Source organism: Juglans regia, chromosome 14 (genome assembly GCF_001411555.2).
Source record: "Juglans regia cultivar Chandler chromosome 14, Walnut 2.0, whole genome shotgun sequence".
Lineage (NCBI taxonomy): Eukaryota > Viridiplantae > Streptophyta > Magnoliopsida > Fagales > Juglandaceae > Juglans > Juglans regia.
Genome location: NC_049914.1, coordinates 2,283,237 through 2,301,419, shown reverse-complemented (window position 1 = coordinate 2,301,419; position 18,183 = coordinate 2,283,237). Strand labels below are relative to the sequence as shown.

The window sequence follows — 18,183 nt, the reverse complement described above, 5'->3', positions numbered from 1 at the left end:
CCGTAAACAACAAACATAATATGGCCTTTGTCAATCTAGCTCAGAAAAAAACTAGACTATCTATATGTTAAGACATGTTACTTTACACCCATGTGTAGTAGGACTATAGACAAATGACTAAACATCCAACGCTCATGGATTATATCCCACACAATACTTTATTCCATTGGTCGATTTTAATTGGTTTTAATGGCATGAACATTCACTAATTTCTTGTATCACTAGAACATCATGCCTAGGCATTGCTCTTGTACATGTCTCATGTACTTGGGCTCTTGCCCATCTTTATTATCAATAAAAGCTTGTTTACCAATAAAAAAAAAAAATTATGCTTTATAACTTCCATTTAGTTAAGGCATTCATGATGTTCCTTTTGTGTGTAAAAGAGAGAACTAAATTGTGTTAAAAATCATATATAACCTCCAAACTTGAGTGAGCTTGTATTAGTTATTGACATTATCTATGGGCAAGTTCCTCTTTGTATCTGAATATATTAGACAAACACACCATAAAGTTTTCACAATTAAAAATCTCCAAACATATACGTGCATGCTTTTCATTTGGGGACACATAAGATACACATACAACAAAGTGTATACACAAATATAGAGATTAATCTACCCAAATGTGTACATTATATAATTATGAACATACATGCATATATATGCACTAAGTACTACAAGGTTGTTTTTTATCTTACCCTCAAGTATGGAGGTTTTCCCCCAATTGCCTGTCCTTTTGAGGATCTGTGAAGGGAGGCACCCATCTTTCCCCTAAATAGGATGGACGAACATATTAGCCATGGACAAATCAGAAAAATAAGATAAAATAACTATGTCAACCTTTTGTGGAAATTGGATTATATTAAAAAGCACTTGCATTGTAGTTGACTATGAAATAGTAAATGAAAGTTGTATAAACATAGACCATTACAGATATAACATTTTCAGGTAATTACTTAATGAATCTCTACAGCTTTGATTTAGCATTATATGCTATTCTTAGAACCCATGACCTCACTGCCATAAAGATTTGCTGAAAACAACCAACGTAGAGTACAGGTCCTCGAGGGTTTCGCATTCCTTGCCAATTCTTTTTATTTCTGTTTTTTATGGATGAGTGAGGTTGGCCTCGAGGTCACGAGGCTTGATACCCCCAACAAACTATGCTACCCCTTGGGATCCTCAAAGATTACTATATCTTTCCTTCGTTTTGACTACAATTCATTCCCATTTCTAGGAAAGGTGCCTTTCTCAATTCTCGAGGTCTCCCTATTCTACAAGGAATCACAATTAAACAAAAAAAGCAATTCAAGAAAATTACTCAATCAGTTTAATGAAGATTCAGGGGAAAAAAATGTGAATTTCACTAGCGTGCCACTAGAAGACTCTTAATGCAAATATAAGCTTTATAAATTATATCAAAAATTTGCCCATCCATCCTCCAATGCGCCCAAACTTTCTGTTTTAGCCAAGAAGAGAGGAAAATTATTTGCCGAACAGTAATCTTGAGAGTTTGTGAAGGAAGACTGATATCACACACCACTTCACTATAGAGTTTTCATCACTGCCATCCATTCCAGGGCCGGTGTCAAAAATAGAAATGCTGTCATCACTGGCAATATTCACACTGGAAACGAAAAACAAACATAACAAAGTGATTATTGAAGAGTATATGCGCAAGTGCAGCAAATTATAGAAAAAACAGTATGTGTAAGTGCAGCAATAGCAGCTTAAGAAAAATCAAAGGATCATGTAGAACAAACAAAATGACCATCCAACTGACAGATGAATCAAAGGATTACTAGCAACAAGAAAGTAGATAAAAGAACTTCCAATTTAGATTTTAACTCAACAAATTTCTCTAGTTCCAAATATATTGCCAATTCTATTAGTAAGATATTAAGTCCAAACAAAGATTCTTCTCACATTACCAATTATCAAGGTTGAATGAGTGTGGTCCTCTGAATTATCTTTAATGACAGAATGAAGGGATTCAAAGTAATCAACTAGGAGGCTCAGGAAAAAAACTTTCCATTACTTTACACCCATGTGTAGTAGGACTATAGACAAATGACTAAACATCCAACGCTCATGGATTATATCCCACACAATATAATCCATGAGCGTTGAATGGAAGTACAAACAACAAAATTAATTGAATTCAACCTTCGTCCTACACTGAATTCCAAGCCACATCCCATCATCTGCCTTGGGGTACCACATCACTGCAAAGCATATCAAACAAAAATCAAAGGTTAGTGTAGGAAGAAATAAAATTACAGTCTCAATAGTATTTTTGGAAGATAAATATTTAGTAGATTTTTTTAAAAATAACTATGGCCCCTAAAAAATTTGTAATCTAACCTGATTTCCTTTAACTGCAATTTCTTGGCTTCATCCCTGTTAATCTTATACTCTTTTTTTTTTTTAAAGAGCTATATATATAGCATGTATATTAATCTCATTGTAACATGTTTGAATATGAATTGCAATATTTAGTTTTTGTATGTCCCATGATCCATTGATTCCAGTCACGTTTTCTTTCATTCATTTGGAATATGGGCTATTCTACTTCTTTTTTATTTACTTATTTTTTTTACTACTTTCCCTCTCTTTTCTTTGTTTATTCCCTTTTATCATTCCTCAAGTCCGGTGAGTTTGATGACCTCGTAGAATCATTTTCTCATTGAGCGAAACAACTACGTACGTTGCGTTGCATTGCATTGCCGAAACCCATAAATCGAAAAAATAATTAATTAGATTGTGTTATTGAATTTTTATTCTTATGTGGCATGTCTGCAAATATCTCTAATATTTTTAGATTGGATCTATAATCTCTCTCTCTCTCTCTCTCTTTAATTTTTTTTTAATTTCTATTGAGAGGATATACATGATCTATGTAGATTATAATAGTATTCTTAGAATATCTCATAACTCTTTGAATAGTAATGAAATTATTTAAATTAAAGTATTTTATTAGATTTTGAAAAATGAGAGAGAAAAAGTTAAATAAAAATATTAAAAAAAAATAAAAAATTATTTGAATATAATTCTTTAATATTATTTTTCTAAAAGTTTGAAAAAGTTTTATTAATTTTTATGTTTTATTTTTAAATTTGTAAAACTTGTAATAATTACGTAATGACTAGATGAAAATGTTGAAGATCTTAAATTAAAAAGTATTCTATATTTAAGTGATGTTTAGAAAAAAAATTATAAAAATTCTTGAAAAGTTTTAAAAATTACGCATCTCATCTTATTATCGAAACTACCATTAATTCCATATATCCTCCTTTTATTACTATAAAAATGACATATATATCAATTAAACTATATTGTAATTGATGATGTTATTATAAAAAAGGATATACCAATTAAAAAGCAACTCAATCATTAATCGAGATTATGTACAAGAATCTATAAAATTATGATTTCATCTATAGAGTGATAATGAGATAAAATGGAATAATTTTAGATAATAATTAAAAGTTGAATAAAATATTATTATAATATTATTTTTTAATAATATTATTATTTTAAAATTAAAAAAAATTAAATTATTTATTATATTTTATATAAAAATTTAAAAAAATTATAATAATAAAATAAAATGAAATTTGATATATCCAAACCGGCCTCTACCGACGATAGGGAAAAGCAAAGTTGGATTTTTATGAAACTTAGAAGGAAGATGAACAAATGTGCCACGTGTAAGAAGGTCAACGTCTCCGTCTGAAAACCTACTGAAGTTAAGCAGTGACGTGGACTTGCAGCTGAGGAGAAAAAAGAAAAAAAATCCAAGAACTCGGAAACCGACGCTTCCGTTGTCCGTTTCTCAAGCCATTAAGCGATCCCCCCAACCACCATCCCCGACGCTCTCTCTTTCCACGTCCATCCTGCCCCCAGATCTCTCTCCGTTTCTCTCTCTTTGTGTCTGTTGCTATGGCGGTGGTCTCGGAGAGCGCGAAGAGGATCGAGGTGACCGAGCCGAAGGACCCGTCCCCTTCCGGATTGGCCGCTGACGCGGCATCTGAATCCTCATTGATCGCTCGGTCCTCCTTCTCCGCCGATACACCCGATCGTAACGACTCTTACAATTCTTCTCCAAATCCTTACAAAGATGCCGAAGCTCAGGTACTGGATATTATTTCAATTCCAAATATACATATATCTGTGTATATGCACATTTTAGTAATTGTGTGTATGGTTCTTGAACTTCTTGTGAGATAAGAAGTAACTCGGATTTTAATTTGTTTACAGAGATTGGTAGGAAAATGGAAGGAAACTATTGTTTAACTCTAGAATTGGTGTTTCTGGGAATTTTTATGGTTAAACGTGATCACTTCTAAATGCTAATACGCGACCTTTTCGTAAATAGAATTAGCTCAAGTAAGCAAAACACCTCTACGTTAGTATTTAGTGAGGGCTTCGACTTGATGATAACTCTTTTACTGAAAGTTTCCCGAATTTGGTTAAAAAAAAAAATTGTAAGAGTGATACCAAGTCTATTTCGTAACGTGGGAATGGCTGATTCCGGAAAGTATAGGTGTCCTTAATAATTTTTATGGTTAAACGTGATCACTTCTAAATGCTAATACGCGACCTTTTCGTAAATAGAATTAGCTCAAGTAAGCAAAACACCTCTACGTTAGTATTTAGTGAGGGCTTCGACTTGATGATAACTCTTTTACTGAAAGTTTCCCGAATTTGGTTAAAAAAAAAAATTGTAAGAGTGATACCAAGTCTATTTCGTAACGTGGGAATGGCTGATTCCGGAAAGTATAGGTGTCCTTAATAATTTTTATGGTTAAACGTGATCACTTCTAAATGCTAATACGCGACCTTTTCGTAAATAGAATTAGCTCAAGTAAGCAAAACACCTCTACGTTAGTATTTAGTGAGGGCTTCGACTTGATGATAACTCTTTTACTGAAAGTTTCCCGAATTTGGTTAAAAAAAAAATTGTAAGAGTGATACCAAGTCTATTTCGTAACGTGGGAATGGCTGATTCCGGAAAGTATAGGTGTCCTTAATAATTTTTATGGTTAAACGTGATCACTTCTAAATGCTAATACGCGACCTTTTGGTAAATAGAATTAGCTCAAGTAAGCAAAACACCTCTACGTTAGTATTTAGTGAGGGCTTCGACTTGATGATAACTCTTTTACTGAAAGTTTCCCGAATTTGGTTAAAAAAAAATTGTAAGAGTGATACCAAGTCTATTTCGTAACTTGGGAATGGCTGATACCGGAAAGTAAAGGCTCGTGTGATCTTGAGTTGAAGATTTTAGGTGTCCTTAATAATTTTTATGGTTAAACGTGATCACTTCTAAATGCTAATACGCGACCTTTTGGTAAATAGAATTAGCTCAAGTAAGCAAAACACCTCTACGTTAGTATTTAGCGAGGGCTTCGACTTGATGATAACTCTTTTACTGAAAGTTTCCCGAATTTGATTAAAAAAAAAATTGTAAGAGTGATACCAAGTCTATTTCGTAACTTGGGAATGGCTGATACCGGAAAGTAAAGGCTCGTGTAATCTTGAGTTGAAGATTTTAGGTGTCCTTAATGTAATGGCAATAACAGAAAAGGGGGGAAAAGGAATATAAGTGTGCAGTAGAATATAATTTGCTGAAAGTGCAGCAGTGTTGGACTATCTAGCAGCAAGCAGTCTACCCATCATCAGGTTAGAGGTTTTTAAAAAATGGCTAATATGATTTACAGAAGTGTAATCCCTTCTTGTCATTTGGTGCTTGTATGAATCAATTAAGAGATGTTATATATCTTGTACATATTATCCATTGTGCGTGTGTATTTTCCTCAAATTATGTATGTCTCGTACATTAGTGTATGGTTAAAGCTTGATTAGTGCCATACATTGTTTATTATTTTCCAAGAGAGAGTCAAACGATGACTGGAACAATCTTCCATGAGGTTTACTGACTAGAATTTGTTTTTTCTAAGTAAGAAAAATATTTTGTAGGCATAAGGCACAAACTTTGAGGCATACATCCTGCTATCATATAGGGTTTCATGTTTCGCCCATATATGTCATGTACTCACACCATTTATCTCTTGTGCTTTTCTGTTACAGTCTCCAGCACTATTGAGGAGTGAAGAGTATCGACAATTGTTTCGTCTTCCACCCGATGATGTGAGTGACTAAAGGGTTTCCCTATTTGGAGGAAGTAATTCTTTAATGTTTTATAATTGATGGTTTCTTTGTTGAGTAAGGTGTCCATTTGTTCTCCCTTATGAAAATTCTGATGTAGGGTTATATTTTGTGCATCTTGGCTTGGAACTTCCATTGTTTACATAAGTTAGCCTTGTTGTAATTATTGCAAAGGTAGTCCTATCACGTTTATGGTTATCTTGTGGATATCCATGATATTCGAGATATTGAAACTAATTATTTATTAATATCTGTCTTTATATATTGCTTTGGAAAATATTTTTCTCTCTTCATCCATCCATCTATCTCTCTTTGTCTATCTATCTATTTTTCTATCTATGTATGCATACACACATACACACACATATGTACAAGATTTTTCAAAATTTTGAATGGTTTCCTTTCTTTTTATTATTTGAAAACATGCTTAACCTTGCCACTTTTCTTTTTTTCTATAGGTCCTTGTTGAAGATTTTAATTGTGCTTTACAGGAGAACATACTTATTCAGGTTATCTTTATCTTTATAAATCAGTCTTTAATCTTATTTCACGACTTTGGTTTTGGAAAGTGGATTATTTTCTCTCCATTGTTTTTATGTCCTTATCTCATTGTTTTGGTGGACGCATCAAGTTACCATTAATTCTTTTTTGGTTAGCAGTGACATATTGGTTGTTGCCCACCTATTTTTCTTCTGTATATCCATTTTAATTTCGTGATGGTAGGCTTTAATGCTTAATTTTCTGCATTTTTCCTAATTTTCTGAATATATATTGGTTTCAGGGTCATATGTACCTGTTTGTTCACCATATTTGCTTTTACTCGAACATATTTGGATTTGAGACAAAGGTACGATGAAGTTCCTGATTGCAACTAATTGAATTATGCTCCCTTCTTGTTCATTTTTGTGTTAAGATTCCAATTTACTTCCATTAACTTCTTTCCATAATTTCTTCCATATTTGGCTCCACATTTACTTGGATTTTCTTCTCATATAGTATTTCCATATTGGGTTTGGAAACAGGTGGCATTTTTCATTGACCATTTGACTTGCATTTTCTGCCCCTAACAACACCAAAAAATATGAATAGTGGAAGATTTATCGATAACATGAGCCTCTTTTTGACATTATCTAATGTGCTGGAAGGTCTTCAATCAACCCTCTTTAAATATTTCCTCAGCCTATTTGATGCATAAAAATATCATAGTCTGCACGTGAGTAAGGACTTTAGTCATCCTTTCCAAGGTCTCAATACCTTTGGGAGTCAACCCTGCACAAATTTTAGAATATAGCCCCCATGTTTAAAGATATGGTCCAATCAGATCCTTACTTGATTTGAACCGGTGTTTAGATCATTCTTCTTTGCATTTGTACTTGTTTCTCCAAAATGGTTATCAGATGGAATTGGATTGAAGCGATTGTTGCCACTGAGAGTTTCTATTTTGAGGGACATAGTCAGGACTTCACTGCTACACAGGATCTTGGTGGCTGTTCAAAGTCAAGAATTGCAATTTAACATAGATATGAGGAGTTCTGCTACTCAGTTTCTGTTTTCCATTGTCTGGAGGCTTCTTAAGTTATCTAACATTTAATAGATAGGCATACCCTTTGTAATGTAATTTATTTATGAGATGAGTGACCATTGAGTTTTACTATCTTTATGTTCTTATCTTGATTGTGACAATTTTGATAACTATATGCTTCAGAAAATAATCCCTTTCCATGAAGTCACTGGTGTACGAAGGGCGAAGACAGCAGGGATCTTCCCTAATGCCATAGAAATTGTTACTGGAGGCAAAAAGGTAATGCTAGATATGGACTTTCATTTCTACCCTTTGGCTTTGTAGAGATGATGTCTATAAAAATGTGGCCTGAATTGTTTTTGGTATTATCTTTGTCATTCCAGTATCAGCTGCAATGTCTTAATCCACTTATTATTTGGCAGCACTTCTTTGCATCTTTTCTGTCCCGTGATGAAGCTTTCAAGATCATAAATGATGGATGGTTGAATCATAGCAATGGTGCCATTGGAGCTACAGAACAACAGGTGTTAAATACATAATTTTTTTATATGTAACAGCAGGTGTTGTATGATAACTTTGTTTATTATGGTGACTAATGTCGGTTTGTGAAGTTTTTTAAGGTTTTTTCACCAACCAGCACACTTCTTAAAATATAATGTGTTTTGTCACCTTTTATCTCTCTAGAGAATATTTATAAGTGGATCATCCTCTCAATGGGGCTTCTGTGTTGTCCAATTTCCTAGATGAGCCACTCGGGTTGATTTTAAAATTCCCAGCTAGATCTGAGGAGCTACTGTGATCTTTATGGCATCAATAACATAAATTAGTCTGCCTCTTATGATTATTTGTTTCTAGGTGTGTCTATGTGGGCTAGATTCAAAAAGTAATTGTTGTGTTAGATTTAGGTCATGCTATGAATAAGATGTAATACCAAAACATGCACTAGCTTCACTGTGACGTAATATAGGCAATCACTTGGTACTTCTAACGTCTGAGCAGAACATGCGGCTTAATTTTGATCTGTAATTATTATTATTTTTTTTTTGCCTGCAACATGAACTTTATATGTGAAAAATGAGATTTCCCAACTTTCTTGAAGTTCTGATTAGTAATTATTTCTTCTTTCTAAGTCCATGTGTATCCAAATAATTTATAACATATCTGAATGTATCCTGAAATGAATGTCCACAGACTTAATTTTGTGCTTATTAAATAATGAGATTTAAGCTGTACAGTGCTTACTAAATAACGAGATTTAAGCACCCCAGTTAGTTTCACACCATTGCGTTGGCTTGTTATTCTTTGCTATAATGTCCTGATTCTACCTCAGGAATCAGCATCTGAATCAAGCAGCCAGGAGAATGGAGGGGTTCTAATTGAAAGGGTCAAGTGCTTTGAAAGCCCAGCCCATGAATCAGACTCTGTGGACAGGTATTCCCATGAGTAACAATTGTGAGTCTCTGACACTTCATTGTGGATTGTTGTTTTCTTTCTGGGGATCATTTAGGTTGTACTGCATGCATGTGATTTAGGAATAAGGATCCTCCTGTATTAAATGATTCGCTGCCTATCAATGTTGAAGATGAAACAGTAACAGAAACAGCTTCAGAGCAGCAAGATAATGTAGGGGACGCTGAACCAGTTCTAAATGCCGAACCTTCATCTTCAATTCAGACTTTGATATGGAAGCACGAGAATATTGCTGCCCCCAAGAGTGAGTTTCTTCCTCAGTGCTAGAATGTTGCTTTGTTGTGTGGCTTGACTGATTTAAGCCTGTTTGTTTAAGTTAATAGAGTTTGATAATCATTTTTCCTTGTGTTGCTCCAGTCTGAAAATACATGCCAGCAATGCTGTTTTCACAGCATTGTTTGACTGGATGTCAGCTACTGATAGTTTGTCGTCTTCATCTTTTTAAAACTTTCTAGACAGACATGTGTATTCTTGTCAATGTACAACCTAGTGGTCAAAGGGCAGCCCTGGGACGAGCTATAGACTCAACATACTGGATTCGACTTTGCATTAGGAGTTCCCTTAGATTACCTAATACAGGTTCTGATGGCTGGGTTCATATACTTGGGGGTTTTACTCCCTTGGTGTTTTTTGGGAAGTAGTGGGGGGGGGAGGGGCTCGGTGAGGTTTCATGTCATAACAAAGAAAAAACTTCTAGACATCTGTTAAACACATGCATTGGTGTTTGTATATTGCTTATAAGCTAAAATTTTAAAAGTTTACATGACAGATAAGTTTCTGCTTATTTTTTGTATTCTTTCTTTGATAAGTACTGTTGTTGTTAGTGTAATCATAGTTGTTATCTGTGTCATGATTATTTGAGCTGTATTTTTGTCATGCAGTACCGGAATTTTATACAAAGGTTGCAGAATCAAAGATTCCGGTAGTGTTGCAATTTCTTTTTTCTTTAGGGATTATTGCGTGTTTTTCACCGTTTAAGTTCATCATCTTCAAGTTTCACCACACCAATGTATTGGTTTTGATTAACTGTGGCATCAAGTGAATTTGGTTTGAAGTTAACTCCGGTTTATGTATTGCAGATAAAAGTAGAGGACTTCTTTAGTTTCTTTTTCACAGATGATGCTTTTAGTTTCACCGAATCATTTCATAAAAGATGCGGAGATAAAGGTATCCTGTGCAGTATTCCTATGGAATTTTAGATTCAAATGTGCATATTTTTAGTTTCCTCATTGAAGGATGTTTAGCAGATGTTTTTCATATTTTTTATTTTGTGATTTTTTTATGCTTTTCAGAGTTTCGGAGCAGCTCTTGGTATCCTCATGACAAATATGGGCATGCCCGTGACGTGTCCTTTCAACATCCAATAAAAATATATTTTGGTATGGCCATGTGATCTGTTGTCATTGTCATGTCAGCCTGTACAATTGACATGTTCTGTTACTTATAAAAAAAAACAATTGACATGTTCTGTAATATATTTTTCTGTAGTACATTCTCTTTTCCTCATAAAAAAATGTTCTATAGATTAATTTCTTGATTTGGCATTCTGGTGTGTTGTAACTGATATATTGTATTGCTGTTAAGGTGCAAAGTTTGGTAGCTGCCAAGAGATCCAGAAATTTCGAGTTTATAGAAACAGGTAACTAACATCGTTTTGGTTTAATATTGTAATAAAGAGCCTTGAGTTGCCAATAAAAAATAAAGAACCTTGAGTCTTTTAGGCAATTATCATACTTATCTCAGTAAAGGACTTCATTGCTATTTTAACTGTATTGCCTCGCATTTCATGAAGAAGAGGCGTTGATTTATATTTGTTCATCTTATAAATTTGATTTAGCAGCTAATTTTTTTTAAGCTGCTATCGATTGTTAATGGAGAATATTGATTTTATAAGTATTTTGATAGCTTACTATTACCAAAACTATCTTCATTATCAATGTCATTGTCATGTTGGTGGTGGTTATTTTTGTTACTTTAGAATGAGATTGAGCCACGAGTAATGAAAATGGTTCTGAATAAGTATAAGATTATTTTAGGAGGAAGATGAGCAAGTCATAATATAGAAAGTGCGAAGTCAAAAGGGAAGTTTATTAGTTCTATTACATGCGAAATGTGAGATAAATGATATTTGCCTATTTTTTAAGGGCACCGCATCATGCAAGTACTCGTACTAAGAACTAATGACTTGATCAATTCTACGGTGCATAAATTGGAGAAACCGATGGAATTTGATGCAGTGGGATGGTTGGATAGTAAAGTTGATTATGGATAATATGGAGAAAATGCTAGCAGTTTTATGAGTCTTCCAACTCCTTTGCATCCAAATTTGCCTTCCTCTGTGGCTGTCTTATGTATGTAAGAAACTATCATGATAATAAAAAATGTTCGAATAGATTCATGGAAAATCTATAAACAGTAAAAAATATCAAATTATGAACATGAGATCCTTATTTACATGCATGAAGATGCAAACTATAAAAAATTAACAGTTGATACCAAGGAAGATGTAAGAACATAATGACTGAATAATTTTTATGAGGAATGCTCGTTGAAGCTGGAATTGCTTTAATGTGTCACTGGAGTACCCATTAGTAAAAGCGCATAAAGAGTGATGTTAGATCTAAAGATGAGAAAACTTATATATTGCTAGTTCTGTGTAATATGAACTCAAGCACGTTCTGCATAGTGAGGCAGTCTTACTTTGGCTAAGGTAGATATAGCACCATATATTGATCGTAATATCATGTCATGTATTTCTTATGCTGGCATGATTGTTCTGAACTGCTAGTGCACCTTTGATCTTTTCTTATGTTATTACTTATGCATATTTGTCAGTTCTTTTATTTCCTCAAATCTGTTTTTTTTATAGGTAAAAATATTTCCTCAATCTGTTTAAATCTTGAAGAAAAATTATCTGAGATAACTTTATCTAATCCAAAAGGTATGATTTTACGAAATTGTATGTTATTTGCTTGATATTCTCACTTTTATGTCTCCAGTCATTTGGTCATCGAGACATCACAAGAAATCAGTGACGTGCCCTATTCAGATTATTTCCGTGTTGAGGTATAACCCATAACCTATAACCAAGCTTGTTAGACATGTCTAGTATGGATGATTCTTTCGTGTAATTTATATGCTGCATGCGTTTCTGAAATATCCTACATTGTGATAAATATTTTGAGTAAGATATTAAAATTGGGCTATTTAAAAATAGAAAGGAGGTGTCCTCATCTTTCACACACAAGCCTTAAAGAGGTCATGATTAACACATTCATTATTGTCGTATTATTGTCCGAACTTACTGCATGCCACTTATTTATTTGGTCTTAGCAAACTACAATTCACTTTTATTTCTTCATTTTTATTTAATTTGTTATTTAAACCCTATGGTTCTGATCCATGCTTCTAACATGTGTGCATTGTATGTTGGTTGATTCCATCTGGGCAGGATTTTTACCTGGTGTATACCATAAGCATAAAAAAAAAGATCACCTTCCTATAGTTGTGGAGGAAGTCGCTAAAAGTTTTAATACAATTCCTTGCTTATTTAGCTAGGTTATCAATGTCCATATAGCCTTCTTCCATAATGGTGCATTTCATTTTGCAAACTTATCATGTTTTATCTAGTAAATTGGTACCGATAAAAAAAACTAATCATGTCCATGTGTATCTGTATTGTCTTGTCGCTATTATTATAATATTTTTTCTCTAGTAAAGATTCTGATAATAAAGTGACATTGAAACACAGTTCTATTTTATCTGCATCTAATATCAGGGGCTTTGGGATGTGGAGAGAGATACTGATGGGTCGAAAGAATGCTGCATGTTGCGTATATATGTCAATGTGGCATTTTCCAAAAAAACTGTATTTAAAGGTTTGTAAAGTGCTATACTTTGTTTTGTTTTAGTTTGTCATCATGCATTTTATATGTATCGACAGAAAGGTTTGCACCTCCAAGTACTAATTATAAGGTGCCTCATGTTGAACATTGCTCTTTGAGGATTTTCACAGATAATGGGGGCTCCTTTTAGTCATTGCTTACATGATTCAGCGTTCACCATTATATTTCTGCCAAATTATAATTTACCTTAACTAATTTAGACAATAAGAAGTCAAGTAGTTATCAGGGTAAAAATAATACAGGTGGGGTGGGCTAAAATTAGTTGATGTGGCTGCTTGCCTCATAAACCTGATGTTGCAATGCGTGGAATTTTATATTGTTCTATTATCAAAGAATCTTGAGTGAGTTGTGATTTTACATTCCACAACTCAAATGGAACAAATGTAGGTGATTTCAATTAGGAGGTACTTTGGTTGGCTTTTATTGTCATACCATATGTGCTAATAGCGGCGTTAAATATTTCCACTAAATAGATAAATGACATAAGATAAATTTGATGGACCGAGTGATTTTCTATCAATTGAATTGCAAAATAGAGATGTTTCTAGACTTCCTGCTTTAACAGTGTCCTGAAGTTTGGACGAACTAACTTTTTTCATTGAACAAAAACAAAGCAGTTTTAACTTTTATAGCACGTTTCCTATCTAATGCAGGAATGGGGGTTTACTGCTTTTGGTAGGCCTCCCTAGATTTGGCATACGTAGGATTGTAGGATTTTAAGAAATACTACTTTGTAGTTGAAATTGGTACCCTTTATTCAGGGGAAAAAAATATAGTGTCTTGAAAATAGGACTCTCTTATGTCAAGTGAAAAGTTAAAACTCAAGAACAGAAGGACACGGCCCTCTCGGTAAAAAAGGTGAAAAAGCTGTTTCAAGTATAACGATATTTACATCATGGTATGCAGAGATATCTTGAATTCCTAGTGCATGTGTGAGCCTGAGGAATGCTTTAGGCATTTGAGTGTCGTCTGTCTTAGATTTCTCCTACTCATATACCTCATTTGGTACACAAATAGAATGCTTTTTATGTTTTTCTTAAATTTTCAGATTTTTGAAATTGTGCTTGCCAAAATACTCTTGCTCTCTTCTTCATGTATCCGTGTGTATTTTTCTTTTTCTTGTGATTTCAGTTTATTTGTGCTAAAGGGTCTAAAAAATAGTGTCTTGATTGAAGTGTTACATTGAAATATGGACTTGATTTGATGCGAGATGAGTGTATGTTGTCACAGGCAAAATAGTGCAGTCTACCGTTGAAGAATGTCGAGAGGCGTACTCAACCTGGATAAGCATGGTATTGTTTTTCTGTTTGGTGTACATGGTTATTGATTTTGCGTTCTGTAAGTGCTGTAATGCCCATTTAAGAATTTGTATAATTATTACTCTCAGGCACATGAATTGTTGAAGCAGAAGAATATTGAAAACAAAGAAGGTTGTGCTGTTGTGAGTTATATTTCAGTAGTTTTTCCAATGCATGATATTTTATGCTTTGGCTGTTGCAGATGATTAATTAATGTTAACTAATCATATGATTTTTTTCAATGGAGTAGAGGGAGGTGCTGCTGATAGCATGATTCAGAATGGTGAAGGTCACTTGGAGGGTGAAGCGAGGACGGGAGAATCTTCAGAAAGGGCATGTGGATCAAGTGAACATATGAGAATGCAGCAGATATCTGAACCCACGGTTGCATACCACCAAGTTGGAAATCTCTTGCAAGGAAATTTCGTTGATGCTACATCCCTGACATCTTGGCTAAGAGAATTTATAGTGAAGTTAGGATCCTTGAAAAGCCAAAACCATATTTCAGTACTTGCAATTATCATTTTTGCTGTAATTTTCTTGATGCAGGTATGTACTTTTCAACCAGCTTGTTAAATTTCTGCTATTCACTTAATAATCTAATTGAGCATTTACTCTATGGCATAAATACTAGTATGATGTTTTAATTAATTATTTTCTATAGCATTTATTAAGTAACCATACACCCATTTCCAAAAGGAAAATACTTTAGACAGAAAGAGATTACACAAAAGTAAATCTACAAACTGATGTGGCTTGATGTGATACGTCAGATTGTAAAGTTACTTTTATTGTAAAATAGATCTAACGGATCTCATGAAACCAAATCAGTTTGTAAGTTTACTTTTGTGTAATATATTTGTATATGTAGCAGTTCTCTTTCCAAAATTATAAGCCAAGGATAAAATGATAAAAATTGCTACTCCATAAGACAGGTTCACAGTTTGTTCTGTTTTATTCCCTGCAGTTGAGCATACTTGTGCTATTAGCTAGGCCCCAACACATTCATGTGAACCCCCAAGCCGACTACATGAATAGCATGGGCAGTGGAGTGGGTGGAAGATCCTCCGAAGCAATGGCTTGGATGGAAAAGCGAATTCACCACCTTAAAGATGAGATGTACATGGTTGACTCTCGGCTTGAGAGGATGCGACATGAGCATGCAATACTGAAAGCAGAACTGAATGACCTTGAGCAACGTAGTAAGCAAAGATAGTCCTTTGTATATCCTTATCATTCTCATCAGGGTAAATTTAATTTTCCTTTTCTTATTTTGTAACTTTAAAAAAAAAAAATGTACTAGTTTCTTTGTTATGACGATATCATAGGGAGAAAAGTGATATGCAGATTGAGCCAATGACTCAAGATCCACCTGTACTAATACATTCTTCTACGTTAATCTACTTTTGAGTATATCAGCTTCCACAAATGCTAATGTGAATGCCTTGATCCATGTAATGCAACACGTTTTAAAGCATAGCAGCGAGTTAATGTCAGCGTCGTAGAACAGCTTGATGACTTTTGAGTTTCGATGCACAACATATATATCTCTAGTAAAATAATCTTGTCATTTGAATTACCCAACATTTTTTTTCCCCTTTCTGAGCAAAACTGGATAGGAATGAAGGAGATTTCGGCGCTTTCAATCCAGATGTGATCATAGATTGACTCGTATTCATAGGCATTCTTTCAAGATAGATCAAGTCATAAGTAACATGACTGAAACCCCTCCGAGGTTAGGATAATGAGCATGATCAGTCTTTTTATAGATGCAACTGAAACCAACTCAATAACAACAGGGTGGCTGTGTTTGGATGATGAGCTCAGTTGAGTTCAGTTCTTTATTAATAGTAGTGAATTGAGTAGTAGAGAGGGTTATGTTGAATCCATCTAAACTGAGTTTAAAGTGTATTTGGATGTTAAGATGAGTTTAGTATTTTTTATTAGAAGTTGAAAAAGGTTGAGTCCCACGTATAAAGATGTGTTAAATTGAAAAAAATTGTGGATTTCACATGTAAGGAGGTTTTGAATTGAGATCAGTTTAGTAATTTGAGAGTTGAGTATTTAGATGTTAGGTTCAGCTTAAAATTAAATTAAGTTCAGCTGAGTCTTGCAAACAAACGCAACTTAAGTAAGATACACCCAAAACTTACTTTACCATCTGCTCCACCACTTATAGTTGTGACTTGGAGCCAACTTAAATGACTTTAAAGCAGGATAAAATTAAGAACCTGTGGCAGAGAACGCATCAAAAGAGTGCACATGTTAAAGGAGGTAGCCTTCCGGGATATCCCAATGCTTATTATTTGCAGAAGGCCACCGACCTTTCAAGCCTCCAAAAAATTTCCCATGCAGACGGCTCTTTACTTGGAACCCTTTTGCATTGAAATGTCAAGCATAAGTGCTTTATTAAGACTCGTAACCTTTTGGTTGTGGCATGTTCCACGTTTTGGTTTGAGTGAAAGGAGGAATTGTCATTGGTTGATCGTACTTCTTAAGCCCTTTTTTTTTTTTTTTTGTTTGAAAAGGTACTTCTTAGCTTCTCAATCGATGGTTCAACGTCAAAATATACAAGAGTATCAATTCTTGGCAATTAATTAAAGTTGCGGCGCAGCACACTCGTCGTAATTGCTTCGACCGTCCACTTCCTCATCAAGCTCTTCTCTTGAATTTTTTTTTTTCCCCCTTTTATCGGATGAAATCTCTTTTTGTTCATAGACCTATTTGGAAAAGACAAAGGAGCGTTTTTTATATGCAAAGCAGTACAAAATAACTTGTTTTGACATGTTTTTCCTATACGATTCCTAAAATTTCGGTACCGTAGCTTTGGCGAAAAGCTTATAATATCCTACAGATTGGGTGCCCATCAATGTCATTAATTATTACCCTTTCGGCCTTTCCCAAATCAATATGAAAGTTAACTCGGTAAACTTGTGGGGCTACGTACATCAGCATGCTAATCGGTATCTCAGAATATTTGTAAATAATATTGAAATAATACGTAAATAATAATGAAATCATTTATATTAAAATATTTTATTAAATTTTGAAAAAAAAAAGAGAAAAAAAATTAAATAAAAATATTATAAAGTTAAAAAATTATTTGAAAATAATTTTTTTAATATTATTTTTATTTTGATATTTAAAAAATATTTATTATTTTTTATATTTTATTTAAAAATTTTGAAAAAATTGTATTAAATTTTGTATTTAAATAATGATTAGGTAATAATTAAATGAATAAATTAAAAATTAAAAATTAAAAAATACTTTATATTTAAATGATATCTAAAGATAAAATATACAAGAATATCTAAAAATACTGTTACTCAGATAAAGAAGTGTTTGCTCAATATGCTAGATCACTGCCTTGGAAAGGATTGCATGAGTTGGAGCAGATATTAGGGTACTTTTTTCTTTGGCCTTGAAAAAGTAGCACTCGCTAGAGGATATGGTTCTCTCTCTCTTTCCAAATATTATAATGTGTGGAGGGTCACGTTATTCCACTGACAGGAATGATCATCACCTACTCATTGGAAAGAAAAGTGTCATATATAAAAAGATAAATGATATTTGTAATCGTGAGTGTGCAAGCGTTGTATAATTATTTTAAAAATAAAAAAAAATTAAAATTTACTTGACAAGAAATTAATTTTTTTATGAATAGATCTTATTCTTTTTTAAAATAATTATATAATATTTATATATTTCACGATTGTATATAACATTACTTATATAACAATCTACAGGTAGCTAGCTAGCCAAGGCCTTCCTCCATCGGCTCACCACAAACATAAATGGGACCCGATCCTTCA

General features: G+C 33.6%; 1 protein-coding gene across 3 annotated transcripts; it reads left to right on the top strand.

The window, feature by feature from the left end:
• The first annotated feature begins 3,777 nt into the window (after positions 1-3,777).
• Positions 3,778-15,797, top strand: LOC109016684 (protein VASCULAR ASSOCIATED DEATH 1, chloroplastic). 3 transcript variants are annotated; one of them, XM_018999074.2, is made up of 18 exons: positions 3,784-4,136; positions 6,096-6,155; positions 6,632-6,682; positions 6,955-7,020; positions 7,879-7,974; positions 8,079-8,219; positions 9,026-9,126; positions 9,228-9,409; positions 10,047-10,087; positions 10,245-10,332; positions 10,458-10,544; positions 10,750-10,804; positions 12,165-12,231; positions 12,944-13,043; positions 14,301-14,362; positions 14,458-14,500; positions 14,619-14,917; positions 15,336-15,797. In XM_018999074.2, exons 1-18 carry the CDS (start codon positions 3,945-3,947, stop codon positions 15,582-15,584), a joined length of 1,980 nt encoding a protein of 659 aa, XP_018854619.1. In that variant the 5' UTR covers positions 3,784-3,944; the 3' UTR covers positions 15,585-15,797. The 3 variants fall into 3 exon arrangements, with proteins under 3 accessions (XP_018854629.1, XP_018854619.1, XP_018854623.1); XM_018999078.2 differs by having other exon boundaries at positions 3,785-4,136; positions 8,118-8,219; XM_018999084.2 differs by lacking the exon at positions 15,336-15,797 and having other exon boundaries at positions 3,778-4,136; positions 14,458-14,511; positions 14,619-14,760.
• The last annotated feature ends 2,386 nt before the right edge of the window (positions 15,798-18,183 follow it).

Bases quoted from the DNA above. Each gene is read 5' to 3' on its own strand.
- LOC109016684 (XM_018999074.2), top strand. From the start codon at position 3,945: ATGGCGGTGGTCTCGGAGAGCGCGAAGAGGATCGAGGTGACCGAGCCG. The intron at 9,127-9,227 runs GTATTCCCATGA...CATGTGATTTAG, and splicing joins GAATCAGACTCTGTGGACAG to GAATAAGGATCCTCCTGTAT. The intron at 10,088-10,244 runs GTAGTGTTGCAA...TATGTATTGCAG, and splicing joins TTGCAGAATCAAAGATTCCG to ATAAAAGTAGAGGACTTCTT.